This window comes from Cygnus atratus, chromosome 1, assembly GCF_013377495.2.
Source record: "Cygnus atratus isolate AKBS03 ecotype Queensland, Australia chromosome 1, CAtr_DNAZoo_HiC_assembly, whole genome shotgun sequence".
Taxonomy (NCBI): domain Eukaryota; kingdom Metazoa; phylum Chordata; class Aves; order Anseriformes; family Anatidae; genus Cygnus; species Cygnus atratus.
The window spans coordinates 185,585,560-185,606,198 of NC_066362.1; the positions used below are offsets into that span (position 1 = coordinate 185,585,560).

At 36.4% G+C, this 20,639-nt stretch overlaps 1 protein-coding gene across 1 annotated transcript in view; it reads right to left on the reverse strand.

Moving 5' to 3' along the window:
• BRCA2 (BRCA2 DNA repair associated) overlaps window positions 1-20,639 on the reverse strand; it is a 38,291-nt gene that overhangs the window by 11,485 nt on the left and 6,167 nt on the right. Inside the window, exons 8-16 of the mRNA XM_035542404.2 lie at window positions 19,796-19,851; window positions 18,752-18,866; window positions 13,890-15,068; window positions 8,214-12,998; window positions 6,956-7,048; window positions 3,520-3,589; window positions 2,700-3,118; window positions 1,556-1,746; window positions 764-951 (exon numbers count right to left, since the gene is read on the reverse strand). Coding sequence (XP_035398297.1) covers window positions 764-951; window positions 1,556-1,746; window positions 2,700-3,118; window positions 3,520-3,589; window positions 6,956-7,048; window positions 8,214-12,998; window positions 13,890-15,068; window positions 18,752-18,866; window positions 19,796-19,851 — 7,096 coding nt within the window. The remainder of the gene's footprint in view (window positions 1-763; window positions 952-1,555; window positions 1,747-2,699; window positions 3,119-3,519; window positions 3,590-6,955; window positions 7,049-8,213; window positions 12,999-13,889; window positions 15,069-18,751; window positions 18,867-19,795; window positions 19,852-20,639) is intronic.

The following is a 20,639-nucleotide window of genomic DNA, read 5'->3' on the forward strand; positions in this document are numbered from 1 at the left end:
ACAGTATGCTAGTTGTTCCGCTGCATGTGCTTTTGATGAAGTTATAACGTACAAGCTTGCTTACAGTAAAACAAAACAATATCTATGAAAGTGTTTAGGACAGATGCAGTCAATGCATATACTTCTTTTATCAGTTCATCTTAAATGACCTGCAAAAGGAGACACAGAAGGACCCAGAATAGTGCAAGAGCAAGGGCTGTTTGTGCACTTTTTCTTTTGTACTTTATATACATTCAAAGAAAGCCTGAAATAACCAGTCAGTTTTCCTACTGAAATCTTGGCTTCCTTCAAATCATACTGCAAATTAAGTTATTTTCATAAGTCAGCTTTAAAAAAAAATTAATTGAAAAACTTTTGCACCCGTGTCCTGCAACAGAAACTCTTCCCCCAACAACTGTCATTCCCAACACTCAAACTCTAGAGTACAACAGAAACGAATCCTTTTCCATTTGAAAAAGCAAAACCTATCAATGCTATTAAACAAAAGCTCTAAATTAACAATATTAATATTTTTATAGACAATTTACACTGTAGAAGAGTCTCCAGAAATTTTCTAACTTGACTTTGTTTTCCTTCATGCCCAGTGAAGATCACTAACACCATTAGTCTACATAGTCAATTTATAAACCTACAGTGTCTTTATTTACACTAACAGAGATGTACTAAAAATGCAGTCAAAAAGTAGCGTTAGATTAATTCTAGCAATATGAGAATCACAAATCAGTAAATGGCGCACCTGCCTCAAGTTCATAAGAAACAATACCTGTAAAACTCCCTTTTTCCAGCCTTTCCCTCATCTGTAGGTATTAGCCACCCTCCATCAGCAAGTTGGATCCCGTTTCCAGCTAATAAATACTCCTTACTGAAAAAGTCTTTGATGAGAAACTGGAAAGATTCTGCATTTGTGCTGTTAACTTGTACGCAATGTTTTGAAACACCGTATCTGTAAAGCTGCAAAAAAATAGATGAAAAAGACAAAAGACAATGACAATCCAGTAGGAATTCATTTGAGAGCTTTCTTGTCTAATGCTATACACTCATGTAAATTATGTTCTCAAGCTAGAGACTGTTCTGTATGACCTCGTCATTTCATACGTAACCCCTGAAGAACGGAGGAACTCACAAAACAGGACGTCATGACATCACGGTGTGCTTTAAAAAAAGCACCGTACCAAAAGCAAGAGGCTTTTGATCTTGACTTACCTGAGCTTAAATGTTAACCACATGTTATCTGAAGACAGCTTTTCACATGGGTTAGAAGTCCGTAGCAACTACCATTGATGGATTTTTTCCTTGTTTGATGTTTCTTGTTTGACTACAATACTACAGAGACATTTATGATCCGTATTATTCGGAAGAGTCTTATAAACCGCGGATACGCAAAGCTACCTAACAACGCAGCAACTGCTTTAAGAGCTACTGTAAATGCTTATCTCAAAACTGCAGACAGACATATCACTTAAATGGATCTATTCATCAAAAGTTACCGACTTTCTGTTTGCTAGTTTTAACGAACACAACCCTGGAAAGACACCGTAAAAAGGTATCAACGTACCTCTTCTGTAGAATAAAAACTGGGAGACTTCTCTTCTACTGCAGTTTTTAGAGAGATTCTATTTCTTGCAGATGTTTTAATGACATAAAGGCTGCCTGGCTGTGAGCTAATATTTTGCCTGTATTTCTTTTTAATTCTCATTTCCTGTAGATCTCTAGCACAGCGGAGATTTGCCATCATCTTGCTCATAACTGCAAAGAAAGACAACATCAAAAGCTTTTTACAGTATATATCAACTTAGGATATACAGTCACAGAACAAAAGCAGACTCAGAGAAGCATATTTTCTAAGCCACTATCCAGATTTTTAGAATCTGCAGTCTAAATATTCAGCAGTGTTAACTGAAGGGATTAAATAATATTTATAATATATAATATTAGAGACTAATATCACATGTATTTCATTTCTTCAGAATGAACTCTTCACAGGAAACTCCAAATGAACATAAACCGGTTGATAATGACTACAGCATCCATAATCCTGAGATTTTGACCCGCAAATAGGGGCTCTAACTCTGCAGATGCTCATGCACCTGTTTAAATCAATATACACGAGTCCATGTGAAGAAAACCAGATTATTTGATTGTAATAGTTAATGTAAGTTATACACCTTCTAAGCTTTCTTGAATGTTCCAATGTGTAAGTCCACATGCTAAAGAAAGTCAAACAGCTGAAAATTCAATCTCTGCTTCTTTGAAAAAGACCAATTCAGCCATTTGTATGGTTAGCCCTACATTTTAGTTAGAAAACAGAATGAATACAAGCTTCTAAAATAGTGAAAGAAGTATATACCAAGGCTCATCTTTAAGGTTCCTAAAACATTTTACTTAAGTATGAAAAATCAAATGAAACATACCCCATCTTACAACTTGTGTCTGAACACAATTGTGTAAAAACAATTTTACAATTTTTTCATGTTCTTAATTAACTTTGGAGATGAAATTGTTAGGAGTGCAATATAAAGTCTTAGAAAAGTATTTCCTGATTTCCCTACAAAAAAAAAAAAAAAAAAACGCCTTAGGAATCAGTTCCTTTTTATTAAAAAAAAAAAAAAAAAGAAGTCAGAGAATATTCAAAACCCCTTATGGGTTTGATTCTGATAGTTAGCAGTCACTATAGGTAAGTGATCAAAATCTGAAAATACCTAAATTTCCATTTTCTAAGTCAGTGTCTGCTGTATGCAGGATACAAGACAGGTCATCTTGAGCTTCAGCAATATCTTTTCCAATTGTGATCTGATTTAATTCCCTCTCTTCAGTCGCATTTATGCTGATTGTTGAGTCACATCTCTTGCTGCTGCCTTGTTCACTTGTAGAAAATGTCAGCTTGGTTTTGAAGGGTGGAACAAAAGTTTTAGCAGTTTTGCCAGATTTGTACAAATTTCTTTTTTCTTCACTCTCTTGGGCTGAGGCCTTATGTGGAGTAGAAAATCTTGAAGCATCATTTGAAGATTGCCTTAGGGCACAGTGCTGAAAAATGGCAGGTTTAGATTTAAATCCTTTGAAGTCTTGGTCTGGTAAAGTAAGAGTAGGATTCTTGACTTCTTGTCGTTCCTTAGTAGCCCTACAGAGATGAAAACACAGGTTTCAGCTTCCTGACAAAAATCTTTTTCAGAGCTTCAACATTCTTAATTTAGTAACGTGGCTTTTTTCAAAACTACATCAATAAAAAGACAAAATATTAGTTTTTGATACTTTAAAACCTGAACAATTAATTTGCACTTAACAAAAATGGAAATACAAGTGTAAAACTTGTTTAGCATCTTATCACCCTACAGCAACAACGTGTGTTGTATGGTAATTTGTTTATTTTGAAGTAAAATTATTAGTCTTTTATAAAATTATTAGTCTTTTATAAAATTGGGTTGCAAGTTACTACCATATGTTTTTTAAAAAGTCACAAGAACTCGCAAGGTTTTTAAGAAATTGCATTAGAAAAACTAAAATATATTATAAATTTCTCACCCAAAAGGCTGACAAGTTACTGGTTTTAAAGGAATGTGGTACAAAAATTTTCTTCTGTCTTTGAAAATGCCTATAAGATAATTAGGAAAAAAAGTTTGAAATAGTACATTACATGGATAGATATTTACAGCACATTTATTCTCTATTCATGCATCCTACATATAGGAATATAAATTTACAGTAATTTACAAATGGGATTTAAATAGCTTTGTGTTTTATATATATATTTTATATATATATATAGGTAATAAAATCTTATAGAATATCTTTGATGTTGATAAACCCATTTCTGTTTTCCTAGCTAACCTTCAATGAACAAAAAACATATCTAGAAAAAACAACCAGGTAGAATACATTTAAAGTTTCCAAGGCTAATCTTACTGTTAGAACTCTTGATTATTAAGCTCTTTTTCAACAGCACTGATACAAACCACATATAGGAAAAAAAGCAACTGTCTTCAGTATTTCTGAATATTACAATAAATAAGGCACGGATCTATCTCATAATCTTACTGCCACTAGAAATGTTATTTCTAACTGCCATTTCAGCGACTAACATACTTTGGGATGTAAGTTATTTTGCCAACATGTTTGATCTAAGCAGCATAATTACCAGTAGCAGTTAAAGGATATACAGGTTGTCACAGACCAACGAACACAAACTGAAAACCCCTAAAAGCAACAGTCTGACACTGGGAGTGAAGACTTCTACAGGTTCTTAAGAAATCTTATGGTGGGTAAAAGGGAAAAAGTGAGGAAAATAGAATTGTCAGGAGTCTGGTGGTATTTCCTTGTAAATGCAAAATGAATTTTCAAGGAACATTAGTGTTTTGCTCTTTTAATAATCATACGCGGTCCAATATATATATCCCTGATAAATTAAAACATGAGGTTAGACCCATGTAGCTTTTTTTTTCCAGTTTAGAAATTTATATTTTTCTTACAGATTCTTCTCTGTAGAAAACAAATAATTATAGAAGAGCTTGGTAAAGATGACATTCAACCACATGCTGCATTTTGTGACAAAAAAGAAAAATGTAAGAAAACATTACCTCCCCTTGTTTGGTATCAAAAAGTATGGTGAGCATTAAGTGTGAACAGAGCAGTAGTCATTTGAAGAAACTGTAAATGCAGAATCAATTTCAACACATCTGGGGTCATAAAAAAGTTCTGACTTGTTTTACTTAAGGTTCTTGGCAGTAAAAAGACAGGTTGAAAAACAAGTATTAGCTGACACCCTCCCTTATTGAGCCTCAATTCTTCACACTAGTTGAGACAGATCTAGAAGATAAATGACTATAATGCTCAACTCTCAAAAGCTCCCATTTGTGAGCCTGTGAGAGGTGTTTTAGGATCCTTAAAGGGAAATGTTTAACATATATTTAGTTCCAGACAGGCTTCCTATCTAATTTAAAACTCATTTAGCAACTTTTTTTTCCTTAAAAAAAAAAAAAAAAAAAAAAAAAACACAACAGTTTTCAACAGAAAAGGGCACATTCACTCAAACTCCTCCTTTGATCTTTCTAAGGACACACTTATCTCAGAATTATCAACACATCTAAATCATGTCTGCCTGGAATTGAAACTCCTTTGTGCTGGGAAGAGGAAGTTTCAGATGACAAGTTATATATACAAGATGCCACATGTTCCAGAAGTCAGGAGCAGGACTATTCTGGGTATTAGAACTGGTGTCAGCTGTTCCACCAAAGAATAACACTGTTCAGATTCTGCTGCAGGGCAGGATAATATTTATGGATGAAGGATAGACAATTGTTCTCTGGCAGCAACTGACAAATTCCATTCAAAGTTTTCTTCAAACCATTATTTTCATGCTTAGAACAAACTTAGCGCAGCATTCAGGAACAAGTAAGTTTGTTCAAAAGGAGTCAAATATCTCGTAACAAAATCATTTCTGTGCACTAACATAGATAAGTCACAGTTACTACGATATCTAGAATTGTTCTTGGGGCTACTGTACTGCACGAAGCAATCCAGCTTTGTTGACAACTAGGTACTCATCAAATATCTATGAAATTGTCTGGGATTTGGAATGAGGTATTCCAGAAAAGTAGTTTTAATTTCCCACGAACTACTGAAAAGATTATGTGTTTGTTTCTTGAATATGTTGCAGCAGAGGAAAACATTCACAATCTGAGATTAAGTATGACTCCCCTTTCGACTTTCTTTTTAAAAACTAGGGGACATTTTGAAGTATTGGGATAAAAGTCGTTTAATTGGGATATTCAAGTATCCCACTTTGTAATTGCCACTTGTGAAAGAAGTTCAGGTGTAATTCCCTTTTGAGTAACAATGCATGAAAGGTACCTCCTTAAAGGTACAATAAGGACAGACCAAAAAGACCAAATATCTCAAAAATAACATTAGCAACCACTTAATGATCAAATCTTTCTACATTACAGCTCCAAGAGAAGTATCATCCGCTTTAGAGAGAGAAACAGGAAGATGAGGCTTTTAAACTCTCGTACTGAGTAATGGAGGTCACTATCTAGGTTAGAGTATACACGGCTGAGACGATTCAAAATGGAAGCGATACTAATAAGGTGCATAAAACAGCTCACAGCGCTACCTAGCACTGTGACAGCAGCGTGTGTATGAAAGGGGAAGTATTCTGGAACATCAAAACAATCCAGCCAAAGTGGATTCTTTTATACTCTATCATTTCCAAGGCTTCAAAAAGCAGAAGCTGTAAAGAAACCTCTCTCATCGAAGGCTGTCTGGCAATAATTACTAGCTGTATGTGCGTTTCTGATTTTCTAGATGAATGCTGCTACTGAATTGTAGGTGAAAACATGCAGTGCTTAGAAAGAACAAGTTCCTTGAAAAACACAGCATATCCCATAAGGAAAAGCAGTAGCCAAAAAGCACATTATCCTAACACCCTAATCAGGCTTCGCGTAATGTATCAGCTCAAACTTTAAAACCTTGATTTCATTTTTAGAAGCCTCCGCATCACTAGCTCGAAACATTAAAAGCATCTGTAATACACATATCAGTAAGCATATTCCTCACAAATTATTATGTAATAAAAAATACCAGTACCTTCTTATTTTCCCATAAATACAACTTTTAATTGAGAAATTCTAGATCAATAGGACAGACGCTCTTACTGAGGCTGGTATTTGGAAGCTTTAGGATTAGAAAAAACTGGATGAATTCCTACCATGCTGGAAATAAGAGAGCTCTTGCAGAAGTAACACAGTCTAACATATTTAGATACTACAGGGTAAAGCATACCATTCATCACATGATTTCAAGTGAGAGGAGACATTGCCACAGCAGTTTCCCTGAATTTTCATGACTATATTGACAAAAGAATTAGTTAAGCAATCATTGTATGTTAATCAGAAATTGAAGAATTTTAAAGGTAACATCCAGCATCAGATTACCGCTTAGAACACAAGAACACTGAAATTACCCTCAGGAGTGCTTTTTGAAGCTTTCAGAGATCTGGGGGGAATCTTTGTCTTGTCAAATTCAAGCAGCAGCTGTCTTTTAATTGGAGGTTCTCCTAAGATAAAAACGCAGATTTAAAGAGAGATCTCCCTTTTAAGTTCAGTTTCTTACCAATACCTCATAAATTAAATACATTTTTAAATAAAATATTCAAGGAGCCACAGCAAACAGAATTAGCAAGTTTTCAGATCACACTTGACTCAAACACCCTTTCCCAACACAGCATTACTGTGGCTCATTTGCAAGGCTCTCTTCTGCACAGGATGCTTGTGTAGTGCTACCAGGAATGGTTTTAAGACTCCATATAATGAAGCCTGTTAGGCTCTTTTTCTAGTCAGTAGGTCTGTTCCCTCCAAATCAAAACCTGTGAGCCTTATCCTATCAAACATAGTAGAGACAGGCTGCCTTAGGAACTGTACCACAGGGGACTTCAGCAGCACAGCTCACCTGCACCACCTTTTGTACTTTCAGTCATCAGAATTCTATCTTTTAAAGAAGTTGTTACTAAGGTTGGGGTTCAACTATGGCATATGCTGATTCAGGGTGGGCTGACAGACTCCCATCTGCCTTTTTATGCCTACCCAAATTTTCCTGTATCAGCCTGCCCAACGTTTGTACCTGAACTTGTGCAGCTAGGCAAGTCTATTACAATCCACCCACAAATCCATAAATAATTTTCAGCTGGCCCAGATCCTTGAACAGCTCCTGGAGACTGTGCAAGCACTGCATACAGTCCCTACAGCCCTGAACAGCATCAGTTTTAGATGGTAAGAGGCTGCGCTTTTAAACCAACAAGTTTTCATATCAGACTGGCAGTCTCAATATGTGTGAAACCCTGTCCCTGCCTACAGGGCACAAAACGATGAAGACAGATATACTCATGCTCATTTTGCAATTAAAACAAAATGAAACCACTAGATTCGTATAGAGAATTAAAAGAAAAAAAGAGAAAAGGAGATTTCTTCTATAACGTTATGATAAAACCAAAAAAATCAACACACCTTCAAAATTAATAATCATAAATTTAGCTTGTGCTGTGCATTTAAGGCTGCAAAGTGGATAAATGGTTTGCAGCAAGAATTTTTGTCATTGACACTAAGGTAAAGAACATCAGTTTCTAGAAGACCTGAAAAAACAAATATCAATGTTAAATACAAACAAAAACAAAAACAAAATCATATATTGTTATGGAATTTAATGTATATAAGACAAAGACCTACCAAGTGAATTTTTTTCTTCAAAGTGCCTCTTCCCAAAGGTCTTATTTTGAAAGTTTTTATCTGACGTTTTGCCACTGAAGAACTGTGCAGAATTAGTCTTCGCTCCAGAATCTGAAAGATCATCTCCTACAGAAGCTTTTTCATTTCCCACAGCACCCACTTTCAAGTGATTTTTTGGAGTTTGGAACAGATCATCAATTTTTGCTTTAGCAGTAGCGCTGCATGAAGCTGCTTCAGACTCTGTTTTCATCCCCAGATTCAGCCCTTTTCTGAAAGACCCAGTCTCTTCTTGCTGAAAGCTATTCTTAAATAATGACAGCTGGTTGTTTTTCTTACTATGTGGTACATATTCAGGCATCTTGAGGTGGTGAGTGCTTGAAAAAGACTTCATTTCCTCAGCGTGGTTGCTTTTAAAGTCAAGCTCCTCATCACAACGTTTTTCAATTCTGGATTCTGACATCACTTTACCAGTTTGAGATTTTGTATGTTGACCACTCTCTTCAATTGCATGAAGTTGATCTATAATGCAGAGCTTGCTGCTTAAAAAATCATCCGATTCTTTTAAAATTGCCTTTGCTTTCTGGTAGGCATTTTCTGAGACCGTTACCTGCTTTCCACTTGCAGTGCTGAACCCAAAAGCAGGACCTGAAATCAGTTTAGTGCTGGCATTTTCCCTCTCTTCTGGTAATGCTAGCTGCATTTTCCTAGGAAATACTTCTTCAGTACGTTTTTTAGATTTTTCAACATCATCTTCAACTAAAAATTCTTGTAATCCTGATGAATGGCTACTTTCCATTTCAGAAAAGAGCTGCCTAGCTTTCTTTAGCGACTCTTCTGAGAGCTGTACAGGCTTGCCACTTGCTGTACTGAAAAATCCAGGGTTGCTTGTAGAAGAATCTGACTGCTTTATCTGCTTATCTGGCACAGGCACGTGTCCTGAAAGCTCAGTATTCTGTTCAAAGCCTTGCACCTGAGAAGTTGGAACAGAAACTTCATCTGCAAACGGGTTTGCATCTTGCTGACCATTTTCACCAGCATTCACATTTCCATCAATGAAATGAGATGCTACTGAATTCCCCTCTCTTTCTGTAGCATCTAAAAATTTGGTAGAATTAGGACACTCAGCAGGAACGACGGAAGATGAATTTCCAGGAATTTCCATTTGATTAGTTCTTGATTTGGTTTTAATTTCATGTTTTACAGATTCACCGTAGTCTTCTTGAAACATTTGTCTGACGCGTGCTAACGAGCTTTCCGAAACAAAGACAGCTTTACCTTTTGCTGTACTAAACAGAGTTTGTTTCAGACCACCCTCTGGATTTCCATCATTAAAATTAAGTGCTGCTTCTTGTAAGCGGGTTAAATTAGTTCCACCTTCAGGAAAGCCAACTTCTGACTGGTTTTGGTGAGCATTAAGAGTTGTGTCTGCGAAGCAGTCTGCGTTAGAACACGGTTGATTTAAATGTTTTACGTCAAATTCCTTGCTGTTGCTGTTCAAATGAGAAAAGTTACTTTGTGAAACACTACTATAATCTAAGAGGACAGACTGATTAGATTTGCTACTATCCTCAACAAATAAAGTATTTTTCGTATCACAAGGCACAGAATTATCCACAGGGTTACTTGATACCTTCATTGAAGGCAGAGATGTAGCTGACTGCATAGGAAAACCATGCCTGTTTTCTGATTTACCCTTCTTTTTTGCTGAGCATTCCACATCCATCTCTGCAAACAATTTTCCATCTTCAGACAAACAAGTTCTACTTAAAGCTCTACTCTCCCATCCAGATTCTAGTTCTGACTTCCCAGGATGGACATCAGCCTTTTCATATACATATGGAACTACCAAATTTCTTTCACCATCTTCACCTACATTAACAAATGCATCTACTTTTACACTATCAAGAATCAGAGACTGCTTAGCAGGACTACTTTCTCTTGTCTGCTTAAATCGAATCCCAGGTTCTTCAGGAATAAGCTTTTTATTACAGTTAAGTATTTCTGCATCACATTGAGCAACATTGTCAATATGTAAGTCACTGCTTTTAACACAGTTTATACTATGTTTCCTGTTCTTTAAGTGGTCCTCAAAGTTGTCATTATGTTCTTTTCCTAAATCAACATCATCTTCTGAAAAAAAATGTTCAGCTTTAGCCAAAAATCCATCAGCAATTGTTATTTTCTTGCCACTAGCAGTCTGGAAACCAGTCAGATAACTTCCCTTAACTTCACTTGGTTCAACATCCACCTCTTGCTCAAAAGGTACTTGATGATGTTGGTAACGGCCTATTTTTATTCTGCTTTCATTCACAAAGAGGCTCTTATGTGTGGTGTCTTCTCCTTCAATATTGATACTATTTGTCTTTTGTTTATCAGAGTTCTCTGAAACATCTATGTCTCTTTCTCCACAATTTACACTGAGACCATGTAGAGAATCATCTAAAGGACCATCAGAAATGGATGCGGCATCGTTAGCTGAAGTTTGAAATTTCTGTGGCAAGTGTTCATCTTCCTGCCTTCTGCCTTCTCCTTTCTCAGTAGGGGACAGGTTTCCCATTTCATCCGATATACTTAAATCACAATGTTCTGCAGTGGCAGTAGCATCTCCTAGACACGTTACATACAGAGAGTCTTCTTGTAAACTGTCTTCAGCTTGGCAATCCCCTGGGTTCAAAACTTGTTTGGAAATTTTATGATTCTGGTTCTGTTTTTGAATGGATGTTGGACGGTTTCGCATTCCATAGGCGGAATGCCTAGCATTAACATGACTGAAATTAACACGTTCATCATCACTTATTAATCTTTTTGTCCAGTCTTCTCTATTTTCCTTTTCGGGTGTACTAACATTCCCCGCATATTTTTTCTCTGAATGGTGGGAAACAGAACGCGCATGAGAAATTGCACCTATGCTGTTGATGTTTGAAACACCTTTGTTTTCTTTTGTCAGGCACCTAAAAGAATTCCAGTTAGAAGACATCCCCCCGCCCTTTGAATTGCCGCATCCAGTATTAGTTTCTGAAGATTTAAATAAATAATTATCATCCAAGTCCTTGAAAAGCTCTGCAGATCTGGTCAAAGCTGCCTTAGAAATACTTATTTTTTTACCTCCAGCTGAAGTAAAACCTACAAAATTAGAAACGCTGGCCTGTACAGGTATTGGAAAGCTCTCACTGTCAGATATTCCACTTTCATCTCTGTCTGAGAAAGTAACCTCTTCATTACTTTTACGGAAAAGCACTCTGTTTTCTTTTTCATATTCTGCCATGTTACATTCTTCATTTGTGTCTTTCCACGTACTACAGTACTTGTCATTTCTTACTTGATTTTCAGATTTAACAGTGCTACAGGAATCAGTATCTTCCCCCAATTCGGAATTATTTTCCACATTTGTTGCTCCGTGCATTTCTACAGTTACAACATCATGTTTTTCAACAGATTGGAATACGTTACTTTGCCTTCTAAACTGTGTAAATTCAAACTGACTGCCTGTTTCTTCCAAGATACTAGAAATTTCGGCAATTTCAGCTTCTTGGCTTGCTGTCAAAGTCTGATTAAGTTCTTGCAAGGAATGCAGACTTCTAGGGAAGTTTTTACACAAATCAACTTTATGTGGAGTAAACTGTGTATGCCTTGTCTGTGAACCAGATAAATTACTGCCCAATTTGCTTTCCAAATTGGAAGAAAAGATGTTCTCCTTTTGAACTTGATTCGAAAAATTTCTGACTCTTTCCACGGTAGAAGCTTCAAAGCATTCATTTTCAATATCTTTGAACAGCATTTTGCCTTTTGCTATCCTGTCTTCAGAGAATTTAATCTGCTTATTGGAAGCAGTCTGGAAGCCACCAAAGCTCAGATTTGACCTGCATACATTAACAATTCCTGATGATTTCCCTTCATGCTCTAGGTTCTCATTTGTTCTTTTGTTGGAATATATAGGTGGTCCTTGTTTATCTTCTTCAGAAATTACTTCAATTAAAGAATTATCATCTACACAATCCAACAATTCTTTAACAATCTCTACAGCTACATTATTGCAAGCAGCTGCTTCTGGGCTTTCATCACTTTTAACTGACCTTGTTTCTTGATTGTCAGCTACATCTCCTGAAAAGGCAGCTACATCTTTTTTTCCCCATTGTTTTAATCTGATCCTGTCGTTTCCTGAACAATTTATTCCCAAAGGTGCAAGTACTTGTCTATGTTCAACTACAGACAACGGGTCTGTAGCATGCTTTTTATCTGCTGATATTTTATTGCAAGAGTCACTACTGGCCCTATTTATGCCGAAGTTGATCTGACTCAAAGTCTTATTGACATCTCTGTTTGTCACAGATGTAGTACCATGGCACACATCAAACAAGCGATCATTATTACTAGGAGGAGACTGTGCGGGTTGTCCTTTCAGGCTCTGAGGGACAGTAGCGCCATCATTCACGTTACGACTTACATATGTATCTTCCTTGCCTTTCTCTAAGCAACAGTCTTCAGGAAACAACCTGGAACGTTTTCTTGCCATTAGGCACGCTGAACTTAGAACCTTTCGTTTTATATTTGAAATTCTTTCACTATTTAAAGAATCTGTTGTATTTTCTTTCTGAGGGTTGGATGCTTCTAAGGATTTTAATGAGGTAGCAGCTTGATACTCTCTTGCGTCTTTCCCCGAGTTCCTCAGCTCTTGTTGTTCCATCCCGCTGTTGAAAGATGAGTTATCCACTAGATCCTTTTTTACAGAAGTGCTCAGGTTATCTTCCTTGATATTCGGTTGCCTCTCAGCAGAAAGCAAAGAGTCTACAAGAAAAGATGTTAGAAAAAAGATATGTTAATAAAGCAGTTCTCATTTATTTTAACAAATGCAAATTCAAATTTTCATATAATTTTGTCCCGTAAGATCATTTCTATATATGCTTAGTGCTGGTAGCATACATAGCTTTTCAAATGTGAATGCCTCGACAAGATTGGTGATCAGTCCCATCTAATCATGTTCTAGTAGCCGGAAACAAGTGAGTAGCATGCAGTTAATGCCATGAGTTTTTTTTTTTTTAAAAAAAAGACAATTTTTAGTTGTAATGAAATTTGAAGAGATGGGCTTCCATTCCTTGTGTCTCAACATAAGGATTTGTTTCAGACTTAAAGAGAACTACTTCTGTTCCTAATATTAAATAATTCTTCTAGTTAGAGTAACAGCTTTTGAAAACAGGAGTATGTACTTGCTTTCATTATGTAATTTGTTTTTTAAAATATTTTGTGCTTCTGGAAGAAACAAATCCACAGAATTAAATCCTCTAATTTTAGGAAAAATAATAATCACAATTTTAACATTCTTTATGATCTCCTAGAAGACAGGATGGCCCTTAACACTCTGGATGTCTGAACAGCATTGACAAAGACAATTAAAGCTCATCAATTAGAATAATGGCTCAATCTGGATGTTTCTATTCCAGAAACTAATCTAAAAGTGAAACAGGAAATTAGCACCAGGCTGCTCGAAAACATTTATGCTATCCTGTCACTGTAACTGACCAATTCCATGCCCTCATTAGCAAATTAATCAGCTGAAGATCTACTTTATCACAAATACAAGATTTTACATTTAGATAAGATTATTTTACCTAAAATATTTACAAAGAAGGTATTTAGTAGAGAATCCTCCAAAAAAAACCAAAAAGCTTAATAACATACCTGAGTCACCATCCGTGGCCACATGACAACCTTGAAATTCATGTGAATCAGTTTCCAAATGGGGTAACATAAGATCAACAGGTAATTCAGAGGTTACTTCTTTCTGTATTTTTTCTTCCTGATATAGCAAAGTATTATTTATTGTATAAATAAATCTCTTGGATTTGTTTTTCAGTCTGGAGAGCATATTCAGGCTTTTAAAGCCAGATTTTGTAAGAGTGTTCTCACTGTTTGTGAAATGTAGGTCGCTGCAATTATCTGGAGATGTAGTAGTGCACACTAGTGGGTGAGACAGAACATCCGTTACGACAGATTTAGAAGTTGCTTTTACACACTTGGAAAAGCTGCTGTTGTAGACCACAGAATACTCCATAACATTTGTACTTTTGATTAAAAAAGAATTGCAGTTTATAAAGCTCATTTTGGAAACCTTCTCAGCTGCACATCCTTTTACTAACTCTGGATTCAGACGCACAGATTTCACTGGAGTTACTTCTGCCGTTGGGTTGTTTTCAGTTTTTTGCATTTCCTCATGCTTCTCTGACAAACTGGCATTCAAGAGCTGTTGTGCATTTTTCAGGCCCAAAGTATTCAGCAAAGATGTTTCTACAGCATCATCCTTGGTCATTAGGGTTGCTTTCGCTTTTAAATCTTTGTCCGTACATAAATCGAAGGATGGAGAGCTACATGTAGACATTTCCAGATGAGTTACATCAAGACCAGATAAGTTCAGCTGAGACCACTGGCTTGACGAAGACAGCACATCATCTTTCACCAGCTTCTCATTTTCACATGATTTCTCTGCTATATTATCTTGCACGTTTCCTGTGATCCTAAGCAAATCCAGTTCTTTTTCATGTCCTATTAAACAGACATCTTTACTGTCCCCCATATCTTCATCAGCGTTATGAAATAAAGAATCCTTCATTTCAATAGGGTGGCTTTTTTCAGCCCCGTTAGCCATTTCCACTTCCTGTGAAATGCCAGTCTTTCTTCTAACAGGCTGTTCAGAAGGAACATCCCCCTCTCCTTGTGCTTCATCTATTCTTACTTCACATTTGTCTGTTGCATCCAGAGCATGTGGCTGTAGCAGCAGAGTTCCGCTGGATTCAGCAGGCACGTTGAGTGTATCCTCAAAGCTATCCATCTCCCCAAAAAAGCCATCTAGCATCTCCGACTCTAGTTTAGAGAAGATGAGGAGAGGAAAATAGTAAAAATTAGGTTTTAGGAAATAACTTAGTAACAGCACTGCATTTTTAGAGGTAAATACAGCTTTCAATTTTATGATAATTACCTTTACTCAGGATTCAGTTTGGAAAGATAAATGTGCATGTCTTTAAAGTAGGTTAGTCTCCAACCTCTCTGTTAAAGAGAGGAGACAGTAGGCAAGTGACATGTGCAGATGCGCCAGCCTACTGAGGACCATGGTGGTGGTGAAAGTTTCCAAGATGAAACTTAGCTGCCTCAAAACATTTTTTTCTGCCCTATAGACAGGAGAGTGAGTAGAAAACTTTACAAGACACATGTCTAGACTTTTCCCTCTCAAATTTATACCAAATGGTAGGCAACAAACACCTTAAGACACTGCCTATTTTTGTGTTAACTGGCAGTTCAGGGAACTGTTAAAGACGATTCTACTAAACTGTATCTTTTGTTTTAATATAGAATAGCGTAATGTCTAGAAAGGTTTAGAAAAAAAATTCTTATTGCTTAGATTTTCACTAATTCCAAATGATTGGTACAAATATTAGAAAAATAATGAGAATTACTTCTTGTAAGGAAATATTGTAGAGAAGAGGAAAAAAAATTACCTGAACTCTATTTTACAGAGAGCATTAACATCTTATATATCAAAATAAAACACCTTCTTAAATGTATGAACCTATGCCTACCTATCATAATGTTTCACATTCAGAAAAGATAGCTAAGTTTTATTTTGAGGGTACTTTTTAAGGCTAGAAAACTTCTTTTTCCATATCAAAGAAATACACGGAAACATCCTTGTCCTCTGTTTTCCTTGGGCACAAAACCAATAACTTCACTTCTGACATAAGCATTTTTTTAGATACAATTTCTATGATTGAGAACTACTTTCCCTACTATAAATGTTATATAAACTAGTATCTGAAAGCTTTTCCATTTGGAGATCCACAAACGATTTCCCAATCCTTGGTCACACCCCCACCTAACTGCAATACACTCCACTGATGGCTCATGCCCACGGCCATAGGCATAAAGACACCTCTCTCAACACATCTTTTGAACATTTTCTCTTTTTTTTTTTTTTTTTTTAAACCTGAGGGGCAGGAAGTATCTAAACAAGATCTCAAAAAGAAGACAATAACAATACAGATTGGGGTTTAAGTCCTTCTCCCTTATTAAAGTACATTCCTCTGGAGTAACTTTTGTGTCCACATCCTTTGATCCTGTAATCATTTGTCAAAGTTTTCCAAGAAGAACCATTTGCACTACTTTTTACTTAAACAGGAGCCATTACCTTTACTAGAAAAAGAAAGCCAGGGCTATCTGAAAGATTATGAAGATACTGGTTGTACAATGAATAACCTGATGCCAGAGAGGGGGAAAAAAAGCAACTACAACAAAAGAACAACAACGGGGGAAAAAAACACACAGGGAAGTTCATTTTGACTTCTGAATTCACTGGAGTGTCAGGGAAAAAAGTAACCCCAAAAACTAGGACTGAAAAGCCGAATTCTCCCTTTTTCCTCCATTAAGTGTCCTAACTAGGCGATAACTACTTAATGTGTTTTCTCAGAGCCTCTCCTTCTGGAGAAATACAATACTCAAGGGAAAAAAAGAGGCTTAAGCATTAGAAATTAGGAACGTTTCTACTCATATTGACTGACTGTCAGAACATAGTCCTATTTTGAGTTTAAATCCTTAGAAGTAGAGTATTAAATCCATTTCTCCTACTTCATTAATAGCTGTAGACACTGAGGTGGACAGACAACACCATTTACTCTGATGAGGGTTATGAAGGGAATGATGTAATTTTGTTCTCTGAATTAAAGACTATGAAGTCTTAGTCAACGGGGCCAGGATAAAATGTTACAGAATTTTATGCTTCCAATTAGCTTTTCAATTTAAATAGCTTCCCAGACAACATACAAATTACTATGGTTGCAAAGAATACGTACAACAAAGCTGTAAATTCTGCTACAAGGGCCAGATGCCTAAAGCTGAGTGTTACAATGACAAACCTTAGGCTTACTTGAACTAGGATTACAAACCTTAGGAATTAATGATGGTGTTATAAACAAACAGAAAAGACCACGTGCATATTTAGCTCCTTTTGTGAAAATCTGAAGTGTTGATAAATGACAGTACACATCTTGCATCTCTTGCTACACTACATGTAAATCAGTTTACATCAGGAAAAGAAAAAAGTTTTCCTCTTTCCCCAAAGTAAGTGTTACAACTCAAAAAATACATTAAAAGTCTTTGAAATATTTGGTAGTTCTTATACATTGGTCTGAGCGCATATATTCATTCTCACTGTTATTAAAGACCTAACTGGCACAATATAAATAATCTCTTTGACTGAAAGAAAACATATTCCTAAGAAAACTCCTTTTTTTTTTCATGGTAATACAACACTATTCCAGAGAAAACTAACATTTGAAAGCTACAGACCTGGAGATCCAAGCTATCTTTCTTTTTACATTGTATCTTTGAATGCCAAGTTAACTATTCTCAAGGAGAAGATAGAAAAAGAGCCATTTGCAGAAGTTCTTTTGTACTTCGAAAAAACAGAAGGTTTCTTCTTCCTCTTATTTTTAACTATTTACATTATTGTCACCAGGCTTTTCTAATGTAGTATGGTGTGTAATAATGCATTTTGGAATGCAGCACAGGGGATTAATTAGTCCTTTATTTCTAAAAGCATTTTACTGACTACAAATGGCTTGATTATGTTTACCATCACCCCCATTTTTTTCTCAGCATGCTCGAACCTACAACACACAAGGAGGAGCATGTATTGCTCTGCAACCCACAGCGCTTCCTGAGCCCAGCATTCTCAGCCTTCCTTGTCCAATGTTAACCTGATTATTTATGTCACAATTCTCACATTTATCACGGAACAGTGTTTTTAGGGCATTCCCTTCAGTTAAGGAGGAGACACAAAATCCTAAAGACATCCTCCTCACACATCACTTCATCTAGTCTGTGTCAATCTCTACAACACCCTTCTACACCCATGCATGCTTAATAAATTTCTCTGTTAACATTCGTCCCTTCTGCCACCATTTCTCAACAAAATCAAAAAGATCAAACTAGAGTGTATATTTTCACTTGTTGGCTAATGAACATTAGACCACAGAATCGACATTTCTTTTTCCTTCTCTAAGTATTTTCTGCATTCATTAAAAAGATAACATTCATTTTTCCTAAAGGATTTGTCATGTTTTGAACTACTAATACATCAGTACAGAAAGGATATATAGCAAGAATAAAAAACAAGCTCACCACAGAATAATGAGCATCAGGCTGAAAGTTCACGTTTAAACTAAACCTATCCTATAGCCAGTAGTAGTCTTGCCCCGTACCTTTTTTCTCTCTCAGCTCTCCCATATGGCCTTACACCTTCACTTATACCAGCACAAAGGTGGTTGTCATCCAATGACATGGTAGCCTGGTTTGATTCATTGATTTAACAGAAATTGACTTTTTTCTTTTTATTGCCAGAATAGTTTTACAACGGCTAACAAATTCAGGAAGTGAGAATCCACAGCTGGCAGAGGAAATAAGCTGTAAGGTCAGCTCAAGACATACCATGTAACTTAACCCTCAGTCTTGCTTCACAATATGCTCAGTAACACTAGTAAAGCATCAATACATACCAAAATCTTTGGTAACATCTTCAGCATTTAGCTTTACTGTCTCTGGTACGGACAGCAGACTGGTATCATTCTTCCCAGGACATTCATCATGGTCAGAAGAAAAGTTGTGCAAAACCTGTAAACCAAAGATATCAGCTGTTGTATACACCAGTGGCAGTAGGAGTAAAGCACCCAACTGAACAGCTGCAATACCTGAGTAATTCTGCATCTCTTACAATAAAAAGGAGTGCTTTAATACATATACTTCTTGTAAACAAATAAGCTGATAATCTCCATTTCCAATGAAAACCAGCTTCCACTCTGCAACCAACACAGGGCAATGTGGGCAGCGAATGGCTTCAGCAGTATACAACAAGCAAAGTCTCTCAAAAAGGAACGAAGGAGAAAGACTTCGTGTTTTTATAGTTTGTTTTTAAAACAAACCAACGGTTACCAAGTACTAGCTGTGAATTTTCAGGTATTAAGAATGAAGTGTAAATTTGTAACAAAATCCCACTAGTGATGTTTCTGTTCTTTAGTCGAATAATCGTCCAGCTTTCATATACATGGAGTCAATTTAAAATTAAGTGGGAACTCTCTCCTTCCTAACGAAGGAGTGAAATTAATTCTCAATTTTAACTCCTGGGAAAACGGTTGAGTACAAGAACTTATTGAACAATGTAAGCCAAATTATAACTCTCAGAGCTTTGACAGAAGGGGGAATACAGCTGAGCAAACAAACCCTCAGATAAGTAGTATATTGCAATTCCTAGCTTTGATTTTTCTTTGCATGACTCCCACTGCAGCTCAATTCAAGCTTTGTTTTTTTATTTATTAACTTGTATTTTAAACACAGTGAAAATATTCCTCAAAAGGGGTTATTTTTGAAAATACAGTCATGCTTTGCAACCTTAGTTTTGTGAGCAGTAAGTTTTTAAAATAGCCAGACAGAAGGGCCTGGAATGAAAATGGCAGAATTATTTGTTCTTGGCTCAAGGGATCTAAGCATAAAACTAAACAGCTTAGCTGAAATTAAAGAAGAGCATAGCTCTTAAAACCACTTACTATCTCAGCTCTTTCATCCTGTCGCTTTAGTCCAGAAATAGAATCGGTCTCCCTAGCTTTAGAAGAAAGACAGAGAAGTCAGTTCATTTGCTCCTAAGTGAATTTGCCAAACACGTTCAAATAAAGCTGTGCTTTGGGAGGGTTTTCTTTTGATTATTTTAAATGCAACTGAAATATGTAAACAAAATACTAATAAAAGTAACGAAAAGTTCTAATTAAAACATCCTGCAGGTGGGTCTGAGGGACAGTATGCAGTTTCATAACAGCACAAAACACCCGAAACCATAGCATGTGGCTGCTGCTACCACCAGTCCCCTTTCCAGAGGTTACTCATGGCACTAGTCTATTTTTTTCTGTCATGGGATCTTGATAAGATCTTCAAGTTTCTGTAAGGAATTTGACTTTTCTTCCTTCGCCTTCCATTTCCACCGAACAGGAATATCTTTTCACCTACATGACAAAAGGAGAGCGTGAACCCTACTTTTAAGATGCCTTACGAAGAGCTGTATTTTGCAGTAACACCTTTCATAAACATGACATCTGGGCTACTACGTGGTATCAAGATTAGTAACTGAAGCCCCTCTTGTAACAGCCAAATGACTCACTTTCTCCTTTTACAGAAGACAGACAGTAGAAAGCGGGTGTAAGGACCCCAAACTAGTATGCTCATCCAGAAAGTGAGACTACAAGAGTTCAAACCAGAACTCATTTCTCAGAAGAGTAGCTTACAGTTATGGGTACTTTCTCTCCAAGTCACATCTTTCTGAAGCCATGAATGCCCCAAATGACACAATTCAGTAGCCTCATGAAGAGTACCACCCCTTAGCTACTGACAGAGGGGATC